The following is a 21,507-nucleotide window of genomic DNA, read 5'->3' as shown; positions in this document are numbered from 1 at the left end:
ATAGAACACAAAACCATAGCGCCAGGCTCTTTTATATGTGACCATCACCGGACAGAGCAACAAAAACCAGAAACAAACATGGATGTTGATGATGATGTAACAAACAGGAACAGTTAAATAGGGGAAGAATAAGAAGAGAGGATGAGCCAAAGGCCGATTATCGCCGGATTGGAACGCCGCTGCGAGCAGGGGGCGGACTCACGCTGGGTTCCTTTGCATCTTTAAGTGCAGCGGTGTTACCCTCAGACTCATCTGCGCTAGTTCCGCGTTGTAGATAGCTGCCTTCTTTCACGGGACTGCGGCTTTGAAAACCAATAGAGCCCGGGTGCCCACTGATGCTGCCAGGAATCTGCTGTCCTTGAGAGTTGGTACTGCCACCATTGCTGGCAGCTGCTGGGTTATTCGCCCCAGGAGAGGTAGCCGTCAAATGAGGGATGTTTTCGGGGACGGGGTGCTGAGAACCAATATTGGTGACACCCACATCAGAGGCTTTGCCGGCCTTGCTCAGGGCGTAGTCACCTGAATCGAAGTACTTCCGCTCCTTTGCCATGGAAAATCCGTCAGCCAAAGAGTGAGCAAACTCGAAGGGTCGTCAAACCCACGTACCTTCAGTTTGTTCTGCAACAGATCCTTCTTGGTGGGCATCTTTCCGTAGAGACGCAATAGGCGTTGCTCTTCAGGGGATAAGGACTGAATTCACGGTAACAGTCAGTTTTCGGGCAAATGAGAGAGGGGCGACAGATAGACGGCTCACGGCAGTATCGACTTTGTTCTGTTGGTGTGGATTCATATTGGAAGAAGGGAGATCAAGGGAAAATTCTGCGAAAGTTTTTTAAACTCGAGGCGTAAACTGGTAAGAATGGATACTATCTTCTGGTCTGTGAAGTTGATGTGTAGCAGGTGAAGTAGTAAGTGACTGAGAGCTAACAGGTGGGGGGGAGGTTGGATGAGGGTAAGGTGAACGGGTGTCGTCAGAGAACCCCACCGAACTACGGGAGGGAGTAGCCCGTTTTTATGAGCTCCCGGGAGAAGATAAATGATCAAAATTCAGGGTGTATTGTAGAGACAACCGGGAGGAGTCAGCCTGCACAGCAAACAGTAAAGCGAGGGCCTAAAGAATAGATCGATAAGTAGTCACTAGTAGTAGAATGGGAGGAAGTTGGTCTAGTGGGATGATGTATGGTATGGTATGGTAATGGTAACCCAGTATTGCTCGTTTCCAAATTTGGCTGCGTTCTATTATTTGGGCCATCATTGAGTGGAGACTGTAAAACCGCGGTGGGTTTACTTAGTAGGTACAGAGTACAAGTCCCTTCTGAAAGAAGGTGGCTTGTTTCTAGGATATAATATCTACTTAATTTATGTCCACTGCTATATTCATTTCCTGTAGATCGAGTCTTGAAGCGAGTTTCGCTACAATGGTTGGGGTAGGTGGTGTGTGTGTGTGTGTGTGTGTGTGTGTGTGTGTGTGTGTGTGTGTGTGGGTAAAGACAATACAGACAGACTATCATGTCGACCCAACATTGTATGTACATACATACAAACACTCCGTACATATTCTCAGGCCCATGAGGTATTGCGATTTATAACTCATTGCGAGAATATTCAATTTGAATAATTTATTGGCGAACATCCTTCTCTTTTCTCTTCTTTCTCTTCTTTTTCTTCTTCTTCTTCTTCTTTTTCTGTAATCCACTCCGTATCTATTCATTAATTGTCTTTTCATGTTCTTTCCTAGTTTCTCTCGGTTGCTCCAAAAGCGGCCACTTCGTCATTGATCCTGATTCAGATCGGCCCACCGTCTCGGCATCATATTATTCCAAATTGCTCTGTGCTAAACTTCCTCGTTTGGAGATAGCCGCCTCTCGAATTGTATCAAAATGACAGACCAGAACCCGTCCACAAAACAAGTCACCATTGTGGTTGAGCATTTGGACCCTGAATTGGGGGCTTGGTCGGCCTTGGAATATGGCTGCATCGCTCGCGAATCGCATAAGGCTGGCAGCAAATTTCTCCTTAGCTCGGTGCCCACTACCCTGCAGATGCCAGAGGATCTAGCTGCGACAGAAGGACTGAAAGTCGAGCACCGCAGCATTGAAGAGATTTTTGCCGATCGAAAGTCTAAGATCTGTCTGTTAGACCCCGCGGCTCAGGCTGAATTGAGCCCCGCCGATGGAGAAATTTTTGAAGTGTTCCTTTTCGGGGGTATCCTTGGTGCGGATTCCGGTTTTTCGTTGGGAGTTTTGACTCCGGCTAACTTCTAGGTGACCTTCGCGTCTATAGGCGATGACCCTCCGCGAGGCAAGTTTTCATCGGAAATGGCGGAGGAGAGATGTATACAAGGCATGCCACTAACCGAGACTTACAGATCGCACGTCGGAATTGAGAAAGAAGGGTTATGTCGGAAGGCGACTCGGTCCCAAACAGATGACGACGGATACAGCCGTGCGTGTCACTCGCATGGTTGTGCATGAGAAAGGTTCAATCACTGACTCGAGATCCCACCTACCCATGATTATGTGGAAAACTAACGATTCAGCAGTGCCTCTAGAAAAGATCCAATATGTCGATTACCCGGAGATTCTTATCAATGAGCATGAACGAACTGAGATGCCCTTCCGCTACGTGAGAGGGGATGATGGACAACCTATAATGCCTCAGGTGTGTACCTTGTCATTTCTCCCGTTGAACGACCACTTACTGACAGATGCTCAGGGGATGGTTGACCTTATCAAAGAGGGCGCCGATCAGGGCATTGGTGATCTTTTCTGATCTGGGCTAAAGAGTCCACTCCAAGGTGTACAAAGAGGGGGAGAGGGGGACTAGGTGTGTGTGGGGTGGTGCGCAAACATGAATACTGAGATCTGAGCAAGTGCCCCTATTCATCTTGATCGCCTTGCACTGCTACACATCTTTAACCACACTTAAAAAACCACAACAACAACAACAACAACAACAGAGAAATAAGAAACAGTTAAACAAATTTGCCCTTTAACTAAGTCGGACTAGTATATACAGGCAGTATTTAAGTATATTGAGGGACGAAGACCCATGTCGTACATTCTCAAGAATAAAGACTATTGATAGTTCTTTTTAAAGCGAAAGGGAAATTGAAAGACTCATGGATGTTCATCCTTGCCTTATAGATCCCCTTAACAGGCAATGATAGGGTCCGCAGTTGTTTCCGATTGGTACGGTATTGAAAAATAACAAGGAAAAACGGATACTCGCTCGAGCGGCGGCCCAGTTGAAAGCGGTCTCGAATTATTACAGTAGTACGTACGATAATTGCCGCCGAAACGACCCCATTCAAGGCCACGCCATCATCTCCGTCTATTCTTGACATTCTCATTTGATTCGATAGACGGGCTTGCAGGCAGTGTGGCAGCAAAGAAGCTTCATTTTCTGTTCTCCTATATCCTCTCCGATCCGTTCGTCCTTCGCCAAGTCATCCCGCTGCAACGTCTGCTTGCCACCACATATCTTGATCTTTGGGAGCAGCAGAAGGACAATTACATTGATTAAGTCGACACCATCCATGCGGACCTAAAGGCTTCTCTTGTCCTCGTAGGGCCTTTGACCCTGAGCATTACTTCAACAAATCACCCCTACTTTCGTGGTTCTCCTAACCCCTACATCGACCCTCTTTGTTCCCTGAGGCATGTTTTCTTCAATCTCGCGTGGGTTCGCCAAAAGCGAAACGGGCGATACCTTCTCCTTTTCCTTCAAGTCATCATGGCTTCTGTCATTGCTCGTCTTGTGGGGTCCACCATTGACCACGGCCAAGTCAGCTGCGGATTACTATGTTCGCTCGTTGCCAGGCGCCCCCGATGGACCCTTGCTGAAGATGCATGCTGGGTGAGTTCGCCAATACCACCGGATTTCATTTATATATAGTTTCCCCTCCAGGACTCCATTGCAGAGGTTTTGACCGCGGCTCTCTGAAACAGGCATATCGAGGTGGATCCGCAGAACAACGGTAATCTTTTCTTTTGGCATTACCAGAATCGCCATATCGCCAACCGTCAGCGAACTGTAATCTGGCTAAACGGTGGCCCGGGATGTAGCTCAATGGATGGTGCATTGATGGAGGTTGGCCCGTATCGATTGAAGGACAACCTTACGTTGGAGTATAACGAAGGTTCCTGGGATGAGTTCGCCAACCTACTTTTCGTGGATCAGCCGGTTGGAACCGGCTTCAGCTACGTTAACACTGATAGCTATCTCCATGAATTGGACGAGATGTCCGCGCACTTCATTATATTCTTGGACAAGTTCTTTGAGCTTTTCCCGGAATATGAAGGTGATGACGTATGAAATTCCCCGGTTTGCCCCTCGACATAATAATTTTCTGACTCTGGCAGATCTACCTTGCGGGCGAGTCCTATGCCGGTCAGCATATACCTTATATTGCCAAAGCTATTTTAGATCGAAACAAGAACGCAGTGAGCCCTTGGAACCTTCGCGGTCTTTTAATAGGCAACGGTTGGATCTCCCCTGCGGATCAGTATCCCTCCTACTTGACTTTCGCATACGAAGAAGGCCTTATTAAAGAAGACAGTCGAACCGCGAAGAGTCTGGAAGTGTTACAGTCGGTCTGTCAATCGAAGTTGGAGACAGGTGGAAAGGATCGAATACATATTGGTGACTGTGAAACAGTGTTGCAGGAGCTTCTGTCAAAGACTCTAGACTCCGACAACAAATGCTACAACATGTACGATATCCGTCTTCGCGATACGGTTCCGTCTTGTGGCATGAACTGGCCTCAGGATCTAAAGGATGTGAAGCCGTATTTACGAAGAGCGGACGTTGTCAAAGCTCTGAATATAAATCCTGAAAAGAAGTCAGGGTGGGAAGAATGCTCAGGGGCTGTTAGCAGTTCTTTTCTTCCGCAAAAGTCAGTACCAGCTGTTCAGTTACTTCCCAGTTTACTCGAATCCGGGATTTCAGTTCTTTTATTTAGCGGTGATAAAGACCTCATTTGCAACCATGTCGGAACCGAGCAGCTTATAAATAATATGAAATGGGGCGGTGGAGTTGGCTTCGAGACATCACCGGGCGTCTGGGCTCCTCGGCATGATTGGACTTTTGAAGGCGAACCAGCGGGTATCTATCAACACGCGAGGAATTTGACTTATGTTCTTCTTTACAATTCTAGCCACATGGCGCCTTATGATCTCCCTCGCCAGACTCGAGACATGCTTGATCGCTTCATGAAGGTCGATATAGCAAGTATAGGCGGTAGCCCTGCAGACTCGCGCATCGATGGTGAAAAACTGCCTCAAACATCCGTGGGTGGTCATCCGAACAGCACCGCAGCTGAAGAGCAGGAGAAGGAGAGAATGAAACAGGCTGAATGGAAGGCCTATGCCAAGTCTGGAGAGGCAGTCCTCGTGGTTGTCATAATTGGCGTTTCCGTTTGGGGCTTCTTTATTTGGCGCAGCCGACAACGACATCGCAGGTATCAAGGCCTGTACCACGAGGACGTGAGTGGGGCATCTGTTCTAGAGCGCTTTCATAACAAACGCTCAGGACAGGACGTAGAGGCGGGAGATTTTGATGAGTCCGAGCTCGATGACCTCCATTCACCGGACATGGCGCGAGAACATTACACAGTGGGAGAGGACAGCGATGAAGATGACGTGAACCGACAGCATCAGCGAACAACCATAAATCCAAGCTGAGTATGTCGTGTACGAGATTTTCATTCTTCGTTGACAATCTTCATGTTGTCCTCTTTTTCCTTCTCTATGCTATTGTCCCCAGAGTACGATTTGTTGCCATGTGTGTTGACCATGTTAGCATCACAGCTTCTCCAAATCAGTAAGATACATAGACATGAATGTGATTACATGAAAGCTGCAACGGAATTATAGTGTGCATGGGGTTTCGATCCTGTATTCTACAACGCCGATTTCGCAACCCTTTCTACCCGCTGGTTGTTGTGCGACATATTCAACTGGGACGTGCTCCCTCGCGCTGCAAAAATCATCGCCCGGAATCTCTTTCACACCCCGAAGAACTATCTACGAAGCGTCCAGACCTTGATACTCCCATCGTCAGCAGTTGTGATAAGCACTTCCTCGTTCTCTTTTCGGCATCGGTCCGCGCGCCTCGCCCATGCAACATGATTGACCTCGTAGATGCCATGGGCACCCTCCAATATCGCAATAGCTACCCATTCTGTATGAGTTCGAGGTATAATAGCAGATGTATCTGTAGGAGTATTGGTGTCTGGCGTTCGTGCTGGTGATGTCAAGAACAGCTCCTCATAGACTACGATGCGCCCATCTGCACCGACAGAAGCTAATAACCCAGTGCGCTTGCTCCATGCAACCGCGTAGATGGAGAGCTCATGTATTTGTGGGAGAAGAACGTCTTCCTCCCACGTCTCATCGGTGCCTGTTGGTCGGATGATACTGGGTATGCCCGTACTACCAACCTGTGATTGTGCCCGCTGTTCTTTGGGCCTCCGTTTCCAGATGCGGACTGTTCTGTCATCGGAGCATGAGGCGAGACGAGGGCCAGACATTGCACGCTGGTCCTTCCATTCAGCAGACAGGGACGTGCCCTGCTCACACACCGCAGCAGTAGAAGGCACGTTGCCAATGCCCTCCCAGTCTAAATACCAGACAGTTCCCGTATGACCCTTGATGCACGCCACCTGGCCCCAATCGTCGATATCCTCACGCCACAACCGGATGGTGTTGTCGTAGCTGGCGCTAGCCAAACACTCCTCCACGGGATGCCAGGCGACACATTTTACGTCGCCTTCATGTTCCTGCATGACAGCCACGGTCTCGAAATTGTTGTCGCCATCATCCAGGTCTTCCCAGATCCAGATTGACTTGTCTCGGGAGCATGTCGCCAACAACATCCCAGATGGCGACCATGACACCGACTTGACTTCGCTATCATGTCCATCTAGAAGGACCGCGAATCGCCATTCTTCATCATCTTCATATTCCTGAGTATCACGCCCATTGCCATCGAGTGTCTCTGAGCTTAAGCCCCGGACATCTGTGCCATCCTCTGCCCGACCGTAACTGTCCCACCGTCGCCAGATCCCCACTGTTGCGTCGAAACTCCCCGTCGCCAGAACGCTTTCGCCTTGCACATGTGGTTTCCAGGCACACGTGCGCACGCTGCGTTTGTGGCCGCCCGAGATGGTTGAGAGAAGCCGGAAGTTGGTTAGCGAGTATACACGGACAGTTTTATCGGAGCTACAGGTCGCAACAATGGGGAGAGAGGGATGGGGTGCGGTCAGCCACGTGCGTTCGAGCGACGGAGGAGTCAAATCGGACAGCAGTGTAAGAGAGGCAGTTGGGTTTTCGGTCATTGTGAATATATCTTCCTTTCCATCCAACACTTTTGTATCGTCCTAGTTTAGAAGGCTTGCCGGAATTGCGGTCTGGGGGCGGACAGAATATTTGCTGTAGTGGGGGGAGGGTGGGGTTAGATGGTAGATTAATCCAAAGGTACCGACTGGCCACAGAAGCGACCTCGGAGCGTTGAGTAGCATTTACTTATTGGGAAAAAATAAATAAATAAGCCAATAAAAAGAAGAAAAACTAAAAAGAAAAGAAAAGCAACATCAAGAATTGTAAGATACCAGATCATTGTTATCCTCATATAATGATTCCATGTTATTGTGAAGTGAGGGGAACAAGCCCTAAAAAGCAAGAAGAAGAAAAGAGAAAAACACCACACATCTAACATGCTCAGGGCAGATTCCTCCGGATAACCTCAAGGCCTAGGATCTGTCGAAATGCCCTCTCCTAGTATTCGCTCATAGACCATATCATGGCACAGCCAGTCTACTTCACGCACTTTTTCCAGCTCTTCAGTCAACTTGCCAACCTCGTTAACGAACTCGGGCATTCCTGCACCGGCCAAACACTGGCTGGCCGTCGTAGTAGTTCGAATCCTCTCGGCCGCACTTGAAGCACTAAGGCGAGAGAGAATATGGGCGCGCAAACGCGTAAGAATGAGCCGCGCAACAGGGTCTGCGAAGCTGGCCGTACCAGCCTCACTTCTATCAGAGTTTACCGAATTTTGGGCCACCGCTATCTGTCGTATGGGCGAGTCCCTATAGATCTCAACCGTTGTCCGTGTTGCCACAGATGTAGAAATAGCAGCGCACGCTTTGGCGGCCGGTGCCAGTACCCGCCGGATGGTCGCCGCAAGTTGAGCGCTGGCATTAGAAGGCATTGGGTGCGTTGACTCCAGAATCGACTGTACTCGACTAGGTTCAATATCACCAAAATGCAGAGACATAATACGATCCGCTTCAGCTTTCCACTGTGATCGCACGTCACGCTTGAGTAAATTCTTAGCTGCCAGTAAAATAGACGCAGTGGCCACGATTTTGAATGCTTGCGCGTGCAGTCTCTCCAGGCGTTGGCGGTCTAGCTCTAAGGTTTCAGGAACTAGATCGTCAGACACGGGTGCATTGCTCAAAACAAGATCCACAAGGCCTTGTGCATAAATCTTCGAGGTCGACGGCTGAGGCTCCCCATTGATATTCTCCGGATCACGCTTCCGGATTTCATCTGCGAGTATTTTGTGATGTGTTCGCCAGAAAAGCCTAGCTTTCTTCAAGCTCAAGGATCCGTCACGGAGGCCCTTCTCGAAGGTTCTCTGTTCATACCCAGGCGCCTCTTGGATAAGTTGAGGGGCAGCAAGTTGGATCATAAAGTTCGTATGATCGAGGGACAGCAAGTCGATTATACCCATCAACCTCGCCAAACGATCAATCGCATCTCCTGAAGTGTCTTCCGTAAAAGCCTTCACTATAGGATCCCGGTAAGGAGCACAAAGCTTCGGTAGAATGGTGTTCATGAAGTCGAAAAAGCTAGCGTAAGAGAAAGCACCAACATTACATTGATTTTCAACCAACTTTGGATCGAGCACTTCGCTAATCAGCACATGAAGCGAATTGCCCGGGCGGAGCGAACGTAGCAATCGATCCTGAATTACTGTGGCCATAGCCACAGTCCAGCTCGTGCCTAGCCCAGCATCTACATCTCTGCGCATCATATCGCACATATGATTCATAAGTTGTTTACGCGGCTCCGTATACTGTGTTTCCTCAATCTTGAACTCCTTATTGATGAGAAGTTCGTGCACCAAAGCACGGTTCTCCGGAAGTGCAGTTAGAATCTTTGTGAAGCGTTCATGCGGGGAGATTCGCTGCCTTTCCAACTCCCGCAAAACAGTACTCTCCACATTGTTAAAAGTGTCGCTAATAGGAGACGTAGCACTCTCAGTGTGCGTTTCTGTCGATGAAGGCGCGACCTCCGCCGACCGTGGAATGGCTTGCCTGGAGGCAATACGTTTCGTCTCGCGCTTAGCCTTCTTCAAAGCATCTCGTACCATCTGCATTGCTCTTTCAGAGCCAGCTAGGCGCTTCAGCCGGGCGAGAAGCAGGATCTGGTTTTGCCTGATGCCCTGACGATAATCATCTGCCACACCACCAGCTCGATCATTCTTGACCGTTTGCCAGATAAGCTCCAGCTCAACAAATTGAGCCAGCATGATTTCGATCAGGACGCTAGAGTCATGAGTCTTCCAAGCATGGAAGGCAGAAAAGAAGACATTGTAAGCCTCGCACACTGTCTGAAGCTCTGTAGAATTGGCCGGCGTCGAGCGGTAGCCAGACAAAAGCAGAGGCATGGCTTGTTCAAACGCTTGAATAAGCTCACGAGCTTTTGCAATCAGATCCTGCTCCTGTTCGCCGTTGCTGCTCAGCACTTCAGCGGGATGAGTTACGATTAAGTAACTGCTGAGAAATGTGCGCACGGCACCCCTTCCGCCCATTGTACCGCTTTCCATATCTTGTAGGCCGCAAAGTTGAAGGACACGAGCCGTTAAGGTCAGGACTGTATTTTCCGAAAGCAGGGCTCCAACATCCTCAAAATCCATATGTCGAATGCGGTTGGCTGTCAAATCTAGCGTTCGAAACTCTTGCATAACCCTCCTGGTATGGTAGGTCCTCCATATTCGCTGGATAGTCCTCGCGGCTGCATCCTGCGTGAGTGAGCTGCTGACCACCTTGGCCATCTTTTTCTCTTCGCTAGTAGGTAAGCTGCTTGTGCGGTAGCGTCGATGACTTTGCTGATAGATTACACGCCGCTTTTCGACCTCCGCAAACTTCTCTGCAATTTCTAAGCGAAGTCTGGCATGCTCTGCCGCTTTCCTCTCCCGGTTATCTTCAGCCTTCTTCTTCGCGCGACGAACTTCCTCTTCACACTTGGCGGTTATCTCCGCCAGCAGTCGCTCCCGCGCTTGCTGAGCAGCCAGGGCTCTCTCTTCCCTTTGCAAGTTCCTGGAGGCGGCTTTACTAAGGGCGGCGCGAAGCCTCACCTTCTCCGCATGCAGAGCACGGTCTGCGAGCCTCGCTTTCCGGCTCTCAAGAATGGAAGTCCGCCGGAGATGTTGCGCGATATTATCGGTGGGAGACGCGCCATGAGATGAAGCACTCGAGTGGTGTGAGTGTAGCGATGAGATCGAACTTCGACGAGAGGAGGCAGCAGAGGAGCGTCGAGCCACACTCGGCTTTCGAGAGAAACGAGTGGCGAGGCGGGTGGGTAGGCTCAGCGGTGGTGCTTGCTCCCCTGACAGCATTTCTATGTCTGCCTCGTTTACAGAATCCGCAGTACCTGCAGCACCAGGGAGCTGAACCTCGATATCTGAGTTGCGACGGATCATGACCTTTGAGAACAATGAGGCTATGCAGAGAGATGTGTCCCGTTTCAGGAGGGGGCGTAATGGTCAAAGAGCCGGCCGGAAATGACTGGAACGTACTGCGTTGTAGATGATGGTGAAGGTTCACAAACTATGTAGAAAAAGGCGAGAACAAGAAATGGGTGCATCCATTCATTCATATCGCAGGAACAAAAGTTGTTATCTAATCTCATTCTGGAGAAGGCCATCGAAGAACGCTGCCTGAGTAATGCAGAGCAGGTGGCTGGCTTAGGTAAGCACCAGTAGCTTCGATTGCAGTCAGACAGTTGGAATGCGACTTCAAGTCTCTGCCTCTGCTGGCCGAAAAACAAAAAACCTTAGCTTGCGAATGAGCGACTCAACTATCGTCCAACGTCCATTGTCTGGGACTGCTGTAGCAGCTCCAGAAACGAACCAATGGCAGTTATCTGTAGGAAGTACTACTACTAGTAGTTGCGCAGCTGAGCGAAGCGAAGCTACGGCAGCAATATACTGGACGTGTTTCCACCTTCTGGATTCTGATTGGTTGAGATTTCTGATTCTGCTCCGGGCTCTAATTGGATAAGAATTTAAGAGTTACGTCACTTTCTATTTTGTCTTATCCATCCATATAGATCAGCCCACCCCTATTTAGGTAATCGATCTTCAAGACCCGGTATAAATAATCTATCTAGAAATCTAGATTATATATAGATTTCTAGACCATTTAAATCAATTGCCCTGCCTATTTAGATAAGGTAGGCAATCCATCTAGGTAATCTTAGCAGATCCTCGACCTGCCACTACCTAGTACTAATCAAGTAAGTACCTACCTAGGCACTATTATGTAAGTTCATCTTCTAATGTAATCAGTAAGCATTCTGTATATGTAAGCACCCTGCGCACTATCCACATTTTCAATGTATCTTAATTTCTTAGATAATTTAAATATTAGCTATATTACTAAAAATATCTAAATCCTTAAAATTACGTATTGAGTAAAAAGGCTAAATTCTATTAGCTATTTCTATTTTAAAAAAAAATAAAATCAATAGCTTAAAAAAAATAGCTAAAATATTTAATATACCTAAATCTATTCTATATAGTTATTTTAAAGAAGTCTCTTTTTTAAATAACAGACGCGTTAATACTTATAAATTAATTACTAATAAAAAGAAATTACTTAAATAGTAGATTCTATTATTAAATAAATATAGAGTATCTCCCTGTTACAGACCCTTGTCTAGCGCACCTTATCGAAGGCGGACACACAAGGCAGAATAACGATAGGATGACGATGGCCGATTCCTGAGTGGAAGGCACCCGACGAATCGTTTATCTAGTAGTTATTCGGAAAGGGCTACGGACGCCGATACCAGCTACCACAACAAAGTCACGTGCATCGTAGCAGTGACACGACCAAACGTATCAGCGACACGACAAGCTCGTAGCACTGACAAGATACATCGTATCACTGACACGAAGAGTCGTAGCAGTGACACGACGGGCAAGGATATATAAGGACACTCATTTATGTACTTAAGTTTAGTTCTTCGTGATCAATACACATGGTTACTACAGAGTTACCTTTAGTAGCAAGACCAGTCTCAACTCGTTCGCACTCTTCTAACTATTAAGTATACGTACTTAATAGGCCTGGCCCTTTGGACTCGAGTCTAGTATCGACGGCAGTCTAGTGTCGACGGAAGCCTCATAACGACTCCCGTCTTCCCCAGACCGCAACCCAACAGCGACGGAGGTCAAAGAACGACTTCAGGTTAGTAACCCTCGAAACGTGGTCCGCTAACTGGTCTCAGACTTGACGACGAAGCCCCGGGCGTAACACTCCCCAACTAGTATATATATAAAAAATAATTAATATTCTATTTTTAAAGTATAATACTATTTCTTTTTTTATTATTATAGAAAAAAAATAGATATATAATTTTACTAACTATATATTTAAGCTTAAATTCTACTTTATATATTACTATAATTATTAATATACTAAGATAAAAAATTCTAAAATTCTAAATATTTAGTTTAAATAGATAAATAAAGCTATTTAAAAATATAGTATAGTATTAAATAATATCTATAATTTTAATAAAATAAAATTTATAATAGATCTAATAACTATAGCTAAAGTTATTATTAAATCTAATATATTAAAAAAACTATTTTTATTATAGCTAAAAAACTAGAAATAGATTACTACTATAGAATATATTAATTCTAATAGATAGACTCTATTTTTCTATATTATTTTTAAAAATAAGATATATATAGAGTTTTAGTATAAAAATAAAGATATTTTTTTTAATTAAAAAATTAAGATTAGTTTTAATAGCTAAATAAATAATAAGATTAATCTATATTAGCTATAAAATTATTTTATATTTTATACTATTAGTTAATCTATAGAAAAATACTATTTACTTATTTTAAATAGCTATAATAGTTATTTAATATTTTAATTTAATTAAATCTATATAAAAAATAATATTATACTAATCTATATATCTATATATATTTTTTATAAATTTTAATTACTTAATATTATTATTTTTTTACTATTAAAAGATTTATATAAAGATTTAATTAAATCTAAAATATATTATAAATTTAATTATATTAATAAATTTAATTTCTTAGAGATATATTTTTAGATTTATATAAAGATCTTTATTAAAAATAATATCTATAGTATTTTTAAAACTATTAATCTAGTTTCTCTAAACTCTAAGCGCATTCTTTTTTAATTAATAATTTAATTTAAAATCTCTATATCTCTAGATAATAGATCTAGTAATTAGAATAGCTTAGCGCTTAAAATATCTTATATAATTAAATAATTAAAAAAATTAAAATCTATATTTAAAAAATTACTTAAAAATTAATCTTATAATTTTAATTTATCTATTAAAACTAATTTAAATCAATTAATTAAAGATATTAAATAAGCTATAAATAATATAATAATATTAAAATATTAATTAAAATAATATTAGACTATATATAAAAAATAGCTTAAAAAATAAAAGTATTTTACTAAATAGATTATTTTTAAAAAAAATATATTAATATTTAAAGTCTAAATTCTTATTAAACGCTAAAATCAGATAAATAAAGCTATATAGATAGATAGATCTTTATTTACTAAATTAGCTTCTAGACACACTCTATCTAAATATTCTAACTATAATATATAGAGTTATAAAATTACGCACTGCCCAAATCAATAGAACTACTTATTTTTATATAGAAGTCTAAATTTATGGTGTTTTGATCATTTAAATTTTCTATATGGCGGGTGGTGCGCAGGGTGCTTACATGCGCAGGGTGCTTACCGATTACGTTATCATTACGATATCCTCGCAGAGACGGCCTCTCAAGAAAGCTTGCCATACTGTTTTTGCACAGCGATTGCACAAGTCAGGTGCTGTCTTCTGCTAAATACCAGACAAGAGTATACAAACAAGAAGCATTGTTCTCATTGACATATGTATGTACATACAAAGATTTTTAGTGCTGAAGTTGTATGGCTTCACTGAAGCCGCTTCGGTGATAGGCACAGCGACGCCTTTATTCAACCTCAATCGCCTATACGATCATTCAAGTTCATATTTATATACAGTCTCTCGGACACGCTAGCTCCTATCCATGTAGCGTTCTTGTAGATTTCGGGTAAATCTGAGAATGTCCCATGGCAGGCTCATACAAGTCGAACGTTGTGCTCCCGGCCGATAAAGTGAGTTTTGAAACAAAAATTGATTGTACGGACAAAGTTCCAGGTCACCATCATCGCTTTATGAATATCATAGAACTGCTAGACATGTTCATCGACACTGATTTGAGAAAGGGAGAAAATGGGAAGAAGCAGAGGGTAGAGTGCTACTCTACCCTCATACAATTTGACCCATGACCGAAAGCGAATGTGCTGGGTATCTAGGTACTAAAGACGGCAGTAATGGCGTTTGAGAGAAGACTAGCTATTCTCGTCGTCTTCACCTGTGTCCAAAGATATCTATCTTCTCTTCATCGTCGTCGTCTTCGTCATCATTGTCATCATCTGATCTGCTGCACCATGACCGCTCATCATCATCACCGTTACCCTCGTCTCCATCCTCTTCATCGTTGGCTTCTGAGGTTCCATCGACCGACTCAGTCCCTCGACTAAGAAAACCATACCTGTATTTAAACTTGGCACCCCAGAAGCGAATTTCGCCGCTATTCTCGTCTTCATTCTCCTGAAGCGCTCGACCATTAAAGAATGATGTTGACTTCGGTCTCTCAGAGCCACGATCGGGGGGTATGCCAAAATAGTTACTGATCACTGGGGAAACAGCACGGCCACGACTGATGCTGTACGAGAACCGCCCACTTGACTCAGCTGATACCGGCGCATTGTATCGTGCGTTTGAGTCGATATCATTGCCGGAGTTGGGGTCAAGTATCGACGTTGCCAATACTGGGAGCGCAATATTGCCCGTGCCTTGAGATGATGACCTTGTTCGAGACGCTATGAAGCCTTCTCTCGCATAATCATCCTCGACTGAATCTGGTATATCTCCGTTCATTAATCGAATTTGGGCAGTGTTGTATGATTCGCACCTGGCTCGTTAGTCCACGTCAAACTGGGGGGGCATCCGAATAGGCTTACATATCACATCTCAGTCCCAGCCAGTGGTACCTAACGACAGACTTTGCGCCACAATCGTTACAGTAAATTAAAGCTTTTGTGTCATTGAACTCAGCCGGCATAGGTTGACTTTGGATCGTACGGTCCAGGTTTCGAAAGGTAGATTCCATATTCGTTATGGTCTTGCTGCATATCGGACAGCGATATGAATTTTTTGAATACTCGGAAAGACACTTTTGGTGTATGCTGTGACCACACCGCATAAAGACGACGGTCTCGGGAGAAGTAAACATGTAGTCCCCACAGATAGGACAATCACACTGCGTCGAGCGCTCAATGCATCGATGCGTATTCTCGATCGAAATAGGCAGACAGACGCAGCACGTCTAACATTGTTTATCAGCAATCGCCTATGAGCGTAATTTTCCTTTCGTTTGGTCATTGTACCCTACCTTGCAGTGAAAAAAGTCTTTGCCTAAGCCTTGACCGATTCGACAGATTCCGCAGTCATTGCAATGGTAGATACTTTTGCTAGTGTCGTTGTCCCAGAGCTTGCAGATGTTGCAATAGTACTGCGAAGATTGTTCCCCGCATTGCCTACAAAATTGCGTGGCAGGCTGAGCATGGCCGCATAGCATGCATAGCATGTTTTCTGTTTTTGGGCGATCGAGGTGGTGGTCTTCTACCTCGTCGTGGCAAAATCGACAAGTATACCATTTCTTGCAGGCGTAACATTGTAGTTTGACGTTCCTTTTATAATGTCGACAGCCTAGACAAGCCTCCTCGAATTCTTCAGCATCCGTATCATCAATATCTTCAGGGGGCAGTTGTAATTCATCTCTGGGGTAAAAAGTGGGTTTCAAATCTTCAGCTGTCAAACAATACTGATTTTCTTGATGTGCGATCGAAGCTAGGGAAGATGGGGTTAGGGATTGTTGGTCAAACGATTGACTGCCCCAACAGTTATTTGGAGCGACAGATCGATCCGAGCTCCGGGGCCTGAATAGTGGCGGCGTTCTTGTTATCGTCTGGTTATCCAGATTACTTCGAAAAGCATTATAGTTTTCTGTCATTAATTCGTGGATCATACGTGCTTGCTCCATGCTACTGTGGTTTAGATCCCGGATGGCATGGATCTTTTTCCTCAGGGCACCCATTCCATCGTCTTCTGGAAGCGAAAACTTTCCACCCGTATCAACTAGGTCAAGATGACTGTGCGATAATCGCTGGGTCCGCCGCAAGGTTGAGCTTGTTTGTTGAGAGACATCGTGTGTAGAGATAGCAGCTGAGGTGGCCTGCTGTGGTTCCGTCAAATCGCTCCCATTCATAATAACCGCATGATTGTCTGAGACTTCAGAAACATCATTATCAGTTATCTGCCTAGCACGGTGCGACAGAGAGAATATTTCGGTTTCGTGGTTCTGGTCGTTGAAACCAGTCGACCAAAGCATAACGGACGAGGGGCTATCTTCGGAGGGTACATATTCACCATAAGCCCCTATATTAGGACGTATTTCTTGCTCGGAATATGACATAACACCTCTCGCGATATTATCGCAGTCTTCTTCACCTCCGTCTGAAGAATACCGATCATAGATGCTCGAAGCTTGAGTAACAGGCGGGCTGGATTCTTCAGTCTGCTGTGACAGACGACGGGCTTGCCGAACGACGGGTTCGATCAGCAAAGAAGTGATGAGCCCGCTCATGAAGGGCCGGTGGCAACATTTGATTGACAATAAATCATAGGCTGTACTGGTATTTTGAAACGCGGCGTTGTTGGAGTTATGTTGCAATCTCAAGGAATAAATCCTGCGAAAGTGCCGGAATGAGGAAGGCAAAGCATGTGACAGTCAAGAGGTCGGGATCGACCGCTGATTTGTTGCATGATTGCCAGATCGTTCTGATGGCGGAACCCCGTAAATCTTAGCTTTATTCCCTGGCATTCCAAATGACCCAAAATCACCGTTTCTACTCAGGATGATCGTTATAGTCTTAAGTACTTGTGGCTATCTCATGAATATACAAAAGATTTTTCTTATGTGCTGCTGTAGGTTTCCTAATTTATAGGTAATGACGTCTTCCAGGTTTACTCCACGGAATTAGTCCACGACAGTACGGAGTACAGTACTACGTACTAGTAGTATTCAGGGGTGCGCAGAGTTGGGACAGCGAGACGAAAAGCCAAGTGATAAAAAAAACAAGGAGAAAAAAAGGGGGAAGAATAAGGATATACCTAAGGAGTTGTACTTCTTAGCTGTACATATACTGTATATTCAACAGGGGTCACCACTAATGTGTTTTAAAATCGAAAGGCGCAGACTGGAGATGCAATACATCTCTGCTGGACCACAATTCCTCCAACTTTCCAGAATCACACAATAAAGTACAACCTTAACCAGTGTCTAGAACGAAGAGCAATATTACCCCTTATTATTTGAGACATGTCCCTAAGCTCTCATTCAGAAGCATTAGTGTCAAATTAAACTGCTCATTGGCATCTCTGCGTAAATTGGACTCTCTTTGGTCAATCCCTAGCCCTTTCAATCTTCACAAGTTAGAGGTAGCACTCTCGCAGTCCTTTCATTCTCTCCACATGTCACCTACAATCGCAAATCCTTTCTCACCTGGGGTTGTTCCCAGTACCTAACCATCATCAGATTCTTCACGATCTTATGTTCCACGCCCGCAGCGTCTGCAGCTCGCTGGAGGAAGCGTAGAGTGTTGGCTATTCTGTGTGGATCGAAATCATGATGAGAAGACGAGCGAAACGAGGATCGCAAAGTTCGGAGAAGGACATGGCGCGATGGCGTAGAATAATTAATCACCCGCAGTCCTTGCCGGTAAAGATGACGGTAGGCCTGAATGACAGCTCGCTGATCCACATGAGCGACACTGCTCATGGTGTCTAAAGATGTAAAGGAAGCTCAATGACCGCGACGTTCATGACTATCAGCGAAACGCTCAAAAGGGAGTCGAATTGGAACAGCGCTCACTTAGGACTAGCCTAGCCGAAACAGGCAGGCGCCTCCCGCGCCCGCGTTAGGCTGCAAATGATCAGCTAGTTGCTACCCTCCGCATTTCTCTTTCTATCTGTATGTTGGTCCGCGGCGCTGCCCTGCAAGCATAGCTTCATCAATTTCTCCACGTTCCTTCCTTCTATTTCTTTTATTTGAACGATTGCAAAGCAGTGGCTTCACCGGACGTTATAATCCTATCTAGCTCCATCTTTTACTCTAGAGCTGCACGTGGTCTTTGTGTAGAGATAACTCACTAATTGGCCCTACCAAGCTATGGCACGCTACTGATTATTCTTTCTTCTCCCGAGCTACATGGTCAGCTCGTCGAGCTCAACTCTTATCCATGCACTGTGTGCTCGAGGAAACACCGCTATAATGAATGCTTGTCTTCTGTAGTGACTTGAAAACCAAACATTCACCGCATGGCCCGTGTATTTCGACGGCCCGCTTCGGCTCTTGCCAGGCGTGCTTCAAGTAGGGCCGCTCAAAGGGCCGCTCGGAAGCATAAGGTGATCATGGAGTCCGTTACACAAGAGAAGAAAAAGCTTCGGAGTGTTGTATGTTATTGTACTGTTGGCTTTCTCAGGACGATCTTGACAGTCGTGGCAGATATCATTCGAAGCGAAGGCCCCTCCGGGTTATACCTTCATTCCCGCAGGCAATCCCCAGCTCACCTCTGCATGCAAGGAAATATGTCGGAAAGATGGTCTCAAGGTTTTTGCTGTCACGGTAGGCCAACAGACATTTCTCTCCCCTCGTCGCCGCCGCTCCGTTTCTACTCAGCCTTTAGCACTTCTCTTCTCTAATTCTTGACCTTGCCTGGCAGACAACTCCACATATGCACACTCACAATCTTTCTCAGCACGTGCATAGGATTGGGTATCATTTTCCGAGTGCTATTGTTGCGACTGTATGTATGGATTTAGGTCTCTATCTCACACCAACAGGCAAGGCAATGCCATTCCAAAGCATTGGCTATACACAAAATCGCAAACGCACTAACTCAGAGTGTTCTCAAACAACCATCAACACTGAGGCTCGGGACGTGTTGAAAGATCTTTTTCCTAATATACCAGACAACGATCTCAACCAAATTATCAAGACTGCGTTTCAAAAAGTATGTGAAGCATTTCTGCACCAGCTAAAAGCAGGCACGAGACAATCGTACTAAATCAACGGAAGGGTCAACGCAAAGTGGGCACGGCAGTTGAGTTACCCCTCGCTCGCCGAGCGCAACTAGCAGTCGTGGCCCATATCCGACATGTGTATACTGATTACGATCGTCTTCTTAAAACCACGTCATTCCACGAGGCTAGAAGTATTGTTGAAGAACCTACCTTAGCCAAATTGGTGGAATGGAGGGGCGATGACGAAAACGGGAAAACAGTCCTGGAGGACGTCTTCCGTGAAGTCATTGTTATTTCTGATGATGAAGATAGTGATACTGAAGGTGACATGCCTCAGACTATGGATCGGGACTACAGTGTGGAGATCTTTTCGAGCCATCCACGTGCAGAAGACCTTCAAATGAAGCCAGTCAACTACGCAAACTCTACCTATCGAGAACATCACCTGGAAACCTCGGATGAGGAAGCCCCGCCGGGTTTTCATTTCATTCGAATAGCTCCTAAAAAGTCCAAAATTGACCGGCGCGGCTTCAGCAGGTACCAGGCCTGGGACCGCGCCATCCATCGGTATAGGAATGCAGCCAACGGGACTGACCAACGCAAGCTTTATGCCAGTTCTCCTAATCAGGGAAGACATGTATATGCTGCACAGCAACCTTGGCAGGATAACTACGGGGTTAATAGGGATCTTGCTCCAGTCCAAGCCGTTCTTCATCGGCAGATTTCCGCCGCACCGTACGGGAACGCGATTACTGGGCCGCACATATCAGCTATCGACCCTGTAGTAGAACGCCGTGTAAGTTCTCAAGGCGCACTAGTCGTTCACCTAACATAACCATTCTTGCCGGTTAAGTTTTAAAACGACGTCTTGCTAATTCCAGAGAAGCCATATGAGGTATATCCTACAACCCGATCACCTCGTCAAAGAGAGGCTGTTCCCAAGGTGGTGCAGGTTCCAGAGTCTTTTGGGGCCAAGCCTCTACTCCATAAAGGCGACACACCAAATGTCCCTGTCTTCGTTAGTGGCCCTAAAAAGGTCCTTGGGAACAATGGGAACCAACGTGGATCTCAGAGACCTTCAGCCCCCATTCAAGGCAGACCAAATGTTAACCCACAGGATTGTGTTTTACCTTCTATTGAACCTCCTTTGGTACCGGAAAACAATACCCTGGATAATGGCCCATTAGATCACATTGCCGGAGGGATGCCGGGAGTGAGCTCTATTCACTCATTAACACCACGTCGTCTCCCATACAAGGATATCCAACGCCCATTACTTCAAGATAGGGTGCAAGACCAACTACCTAAAAGAAGGCGTGTGGCTTACTACGAACCTGTCAATGCTAATAGGGGTATTTCTCACATCCCTCGTACCAGCAACCCGGTCGATGCTTTTACGGGAGAACGGTACATTGCCTTGGGATATCCACCGAGACAATCTTCTGCTCAGGATGGTCTCCATATTAGTAAAAGATATCTTGCACCGTTTGATCCTATTCCTCAATCAGAGTCCCAACCAGGGAAGGTCCAAGTGTCCAGTTTATCTGCTACCCCTCTTGATCTTAAGCCAGGGGCCGTGCTCCCGGGAAGTTATGTACGTGAAGGAGGCCAATCGCTACCCTGTAACCAATCACCTGAACCTCGCACGCAGTGGAGGTCTCAAGTACAGCTTCGCCCTTTGCCAGAACTCGGAATCGCGTTTCCGACGGCGCACCACTCTGATAGAGCTGTTCCCCGGCGGTCTTCTAACTTCATTGAACAGACGAATTGCCATCAATACCATTACACCAATGAGAGCACGAGACCATCTAATATATCAGAATCTCATAAGTCTACTCGGGGCAACATTAATGATCACATTCATATGGCGCTTGGAAATACCCCATCGCGGAGGCACTATGCTGATGATTTTGTTCGTACTATCGATTCGCAGGCCCCAATACCAATGGAGTACCCGCCGCAACATCACCTTTATAGGAACCATGCCCGTGATCCCCTTACTCAGCGGGCCTATGTT

General features: G+C 45.6%; 7 protein-coding genes across 7 annotated transcripts; 3 read left to right on the top strand and 4 right to left on the bottom strand.

Annotated features, from left to right (window-relative positions):
• Positions 1–157: 157 nt before the first annotated feature.
• On the bottom strand, positions 158–790 carry AO090005001630 (endosulfine family protein; the record flags this gene model as incomplete). The annotated part of the gene is made up of 3 exons (XM_001818482.3): positions 158–541; positions 607–690; positions 755–790. The coding sequence occupies 3 exons, from the start codon at positions 788–790 to the stop codon at positions 158–160; spliced, it is 504 nt and encodes a 167-aa protein (XP_001818534.1).
• Positions 791–1,880: 1,090 nt separating this feature from the next.
• On the top strand, positions 1,881–2,772 carry AO090005001631 (SAM-dependent methyltransferase; the record flags this gene model as incomplete). The annotated part of the gene is made up of 3 exons (XM_023236596.1): positions 1,881–2,214; positions 2,369–2,661; positions 2,716–2,772. The coding sequence occupies 3 exons, from the start codon at positions 1,881–1,883 to the stop codon at positions 2,770–2,772; spliced, it is 684 nt and encodes a 227-aa protein (XP_023089443.1).
• Positions 2,773–3,661: 889 nt separating this feature from the next.
• kexA (serine-type carboxypeptidase kexA) lies at positions 3,662–5,684 on the top strand (the record flags this gene model as incomplete). Its single annotated transcript, XM_001818484.3, has 3 exons — positions 3,662–3,858; positions 3,951–4,311; positions 4,365–5,684. 3 exons carry the CDS (start codon positions 3,662–3,664, stop codon positions 5,682–5,684), a joined length of 1,878 nt encoding a protein of 625 aa, XP_001818536.1.
• Positions 5,685–6,022: 338 nt separating this feature from the next.
• cia1 (iron-sulfur cluster assembly protein CIA1) lies at positions 6,023–7,339 on the bottom strand (the record flags this gene model as incomplete). The annotated part of the gene is made up of 1 exon (XM_023236584.1): positions 6,023–7,339. One exon carries the CDS (start codon positions 7,337–7,339, stop codon positions 6,023–6,025), a length of 1,317 nt encoding a protein of 438 aa, XP_023089444.1.
• Positions 7,340–7,746: 407 nt separating this feature from the next.
• On the bottom strand, positions 7,747–10,710 carry AO090005001634 (IQ calmodulin-binding motif domain protein; the record flags this gene model as incomplete). The annotated part of the gene is made up of 2 exons (XM_023236582.1): positions 7,747–8,032; positions 8,144–10,710. The coding sequence occupies 2 exons, from the start codon at positions 10,708–10,710 to the stop codon at positions 7,747–7,749; spliced, it is 2,853 nt and encodes a 950-aa protein (XP_023089445.1).
• A 4,001-nt stretch (positions 10,711–14,711) lies between these two features.
• On the bottom strand, positions 14,712–16,449 carry AO090005001636 (RING finger and CHY zinc finger domain-containing protein; the record flags this gene model as incomplete). The annotated part of the gene is made up of 4 exons (XM_023236578.1): positions 14,712–14,781; positions 15,368–15,732; positions 15,799–16,160; positions 16,437–16,449. The coding sequence occupies 4 exons, from the start codon at positions 16,447–16,449 to the stop codon at positions 14,712–14,714; spliced, it is 810 nt and encodes a 269-aa protein (XP_023089446.1).
• Positions 16,450–19,201: 2,752 nt separating this feature from the next.
• Positions 19,202–20,522, top strand: AO090005001637 (DUF2293 domain-containing protein; the record flags this gene model as incomplete). The annotated part of the gene is made up of 3 exons (XM_023236572.1): positions 19,202–19,480; positions 19,546–20,286; positions 20,514–20,522. The coding sequence occupies 3 exons, from the start codon at positions 19,202–19,204 to the stop codon at positions 20,520–20,522; spliced, it is 1,029 nt and encodes a 342-aa protein (XP_023089447.1).
• Positions 20,523–21,507: the final 985 nt, after the last annotated feature.

Source organism: Aspergillus oryzae, chromosome 1 (genome assembly GCF_000184455.2).
Source record: "Aspergillus oryzae RIB40 DNA, chromosome 1".
Lineage (NCBI taxonomy): Eukaryota > Fungi > Ascomycota > Eurotiomycetes > Eurotiales > Aspergillaceae > Aspergillus > Aspergillus oryzae.
The sequence above is the reverse complement of the archived record's forward strand: the minus strand, read 5'-3'. Positions and strand labels throughout refer to the sequence as shown.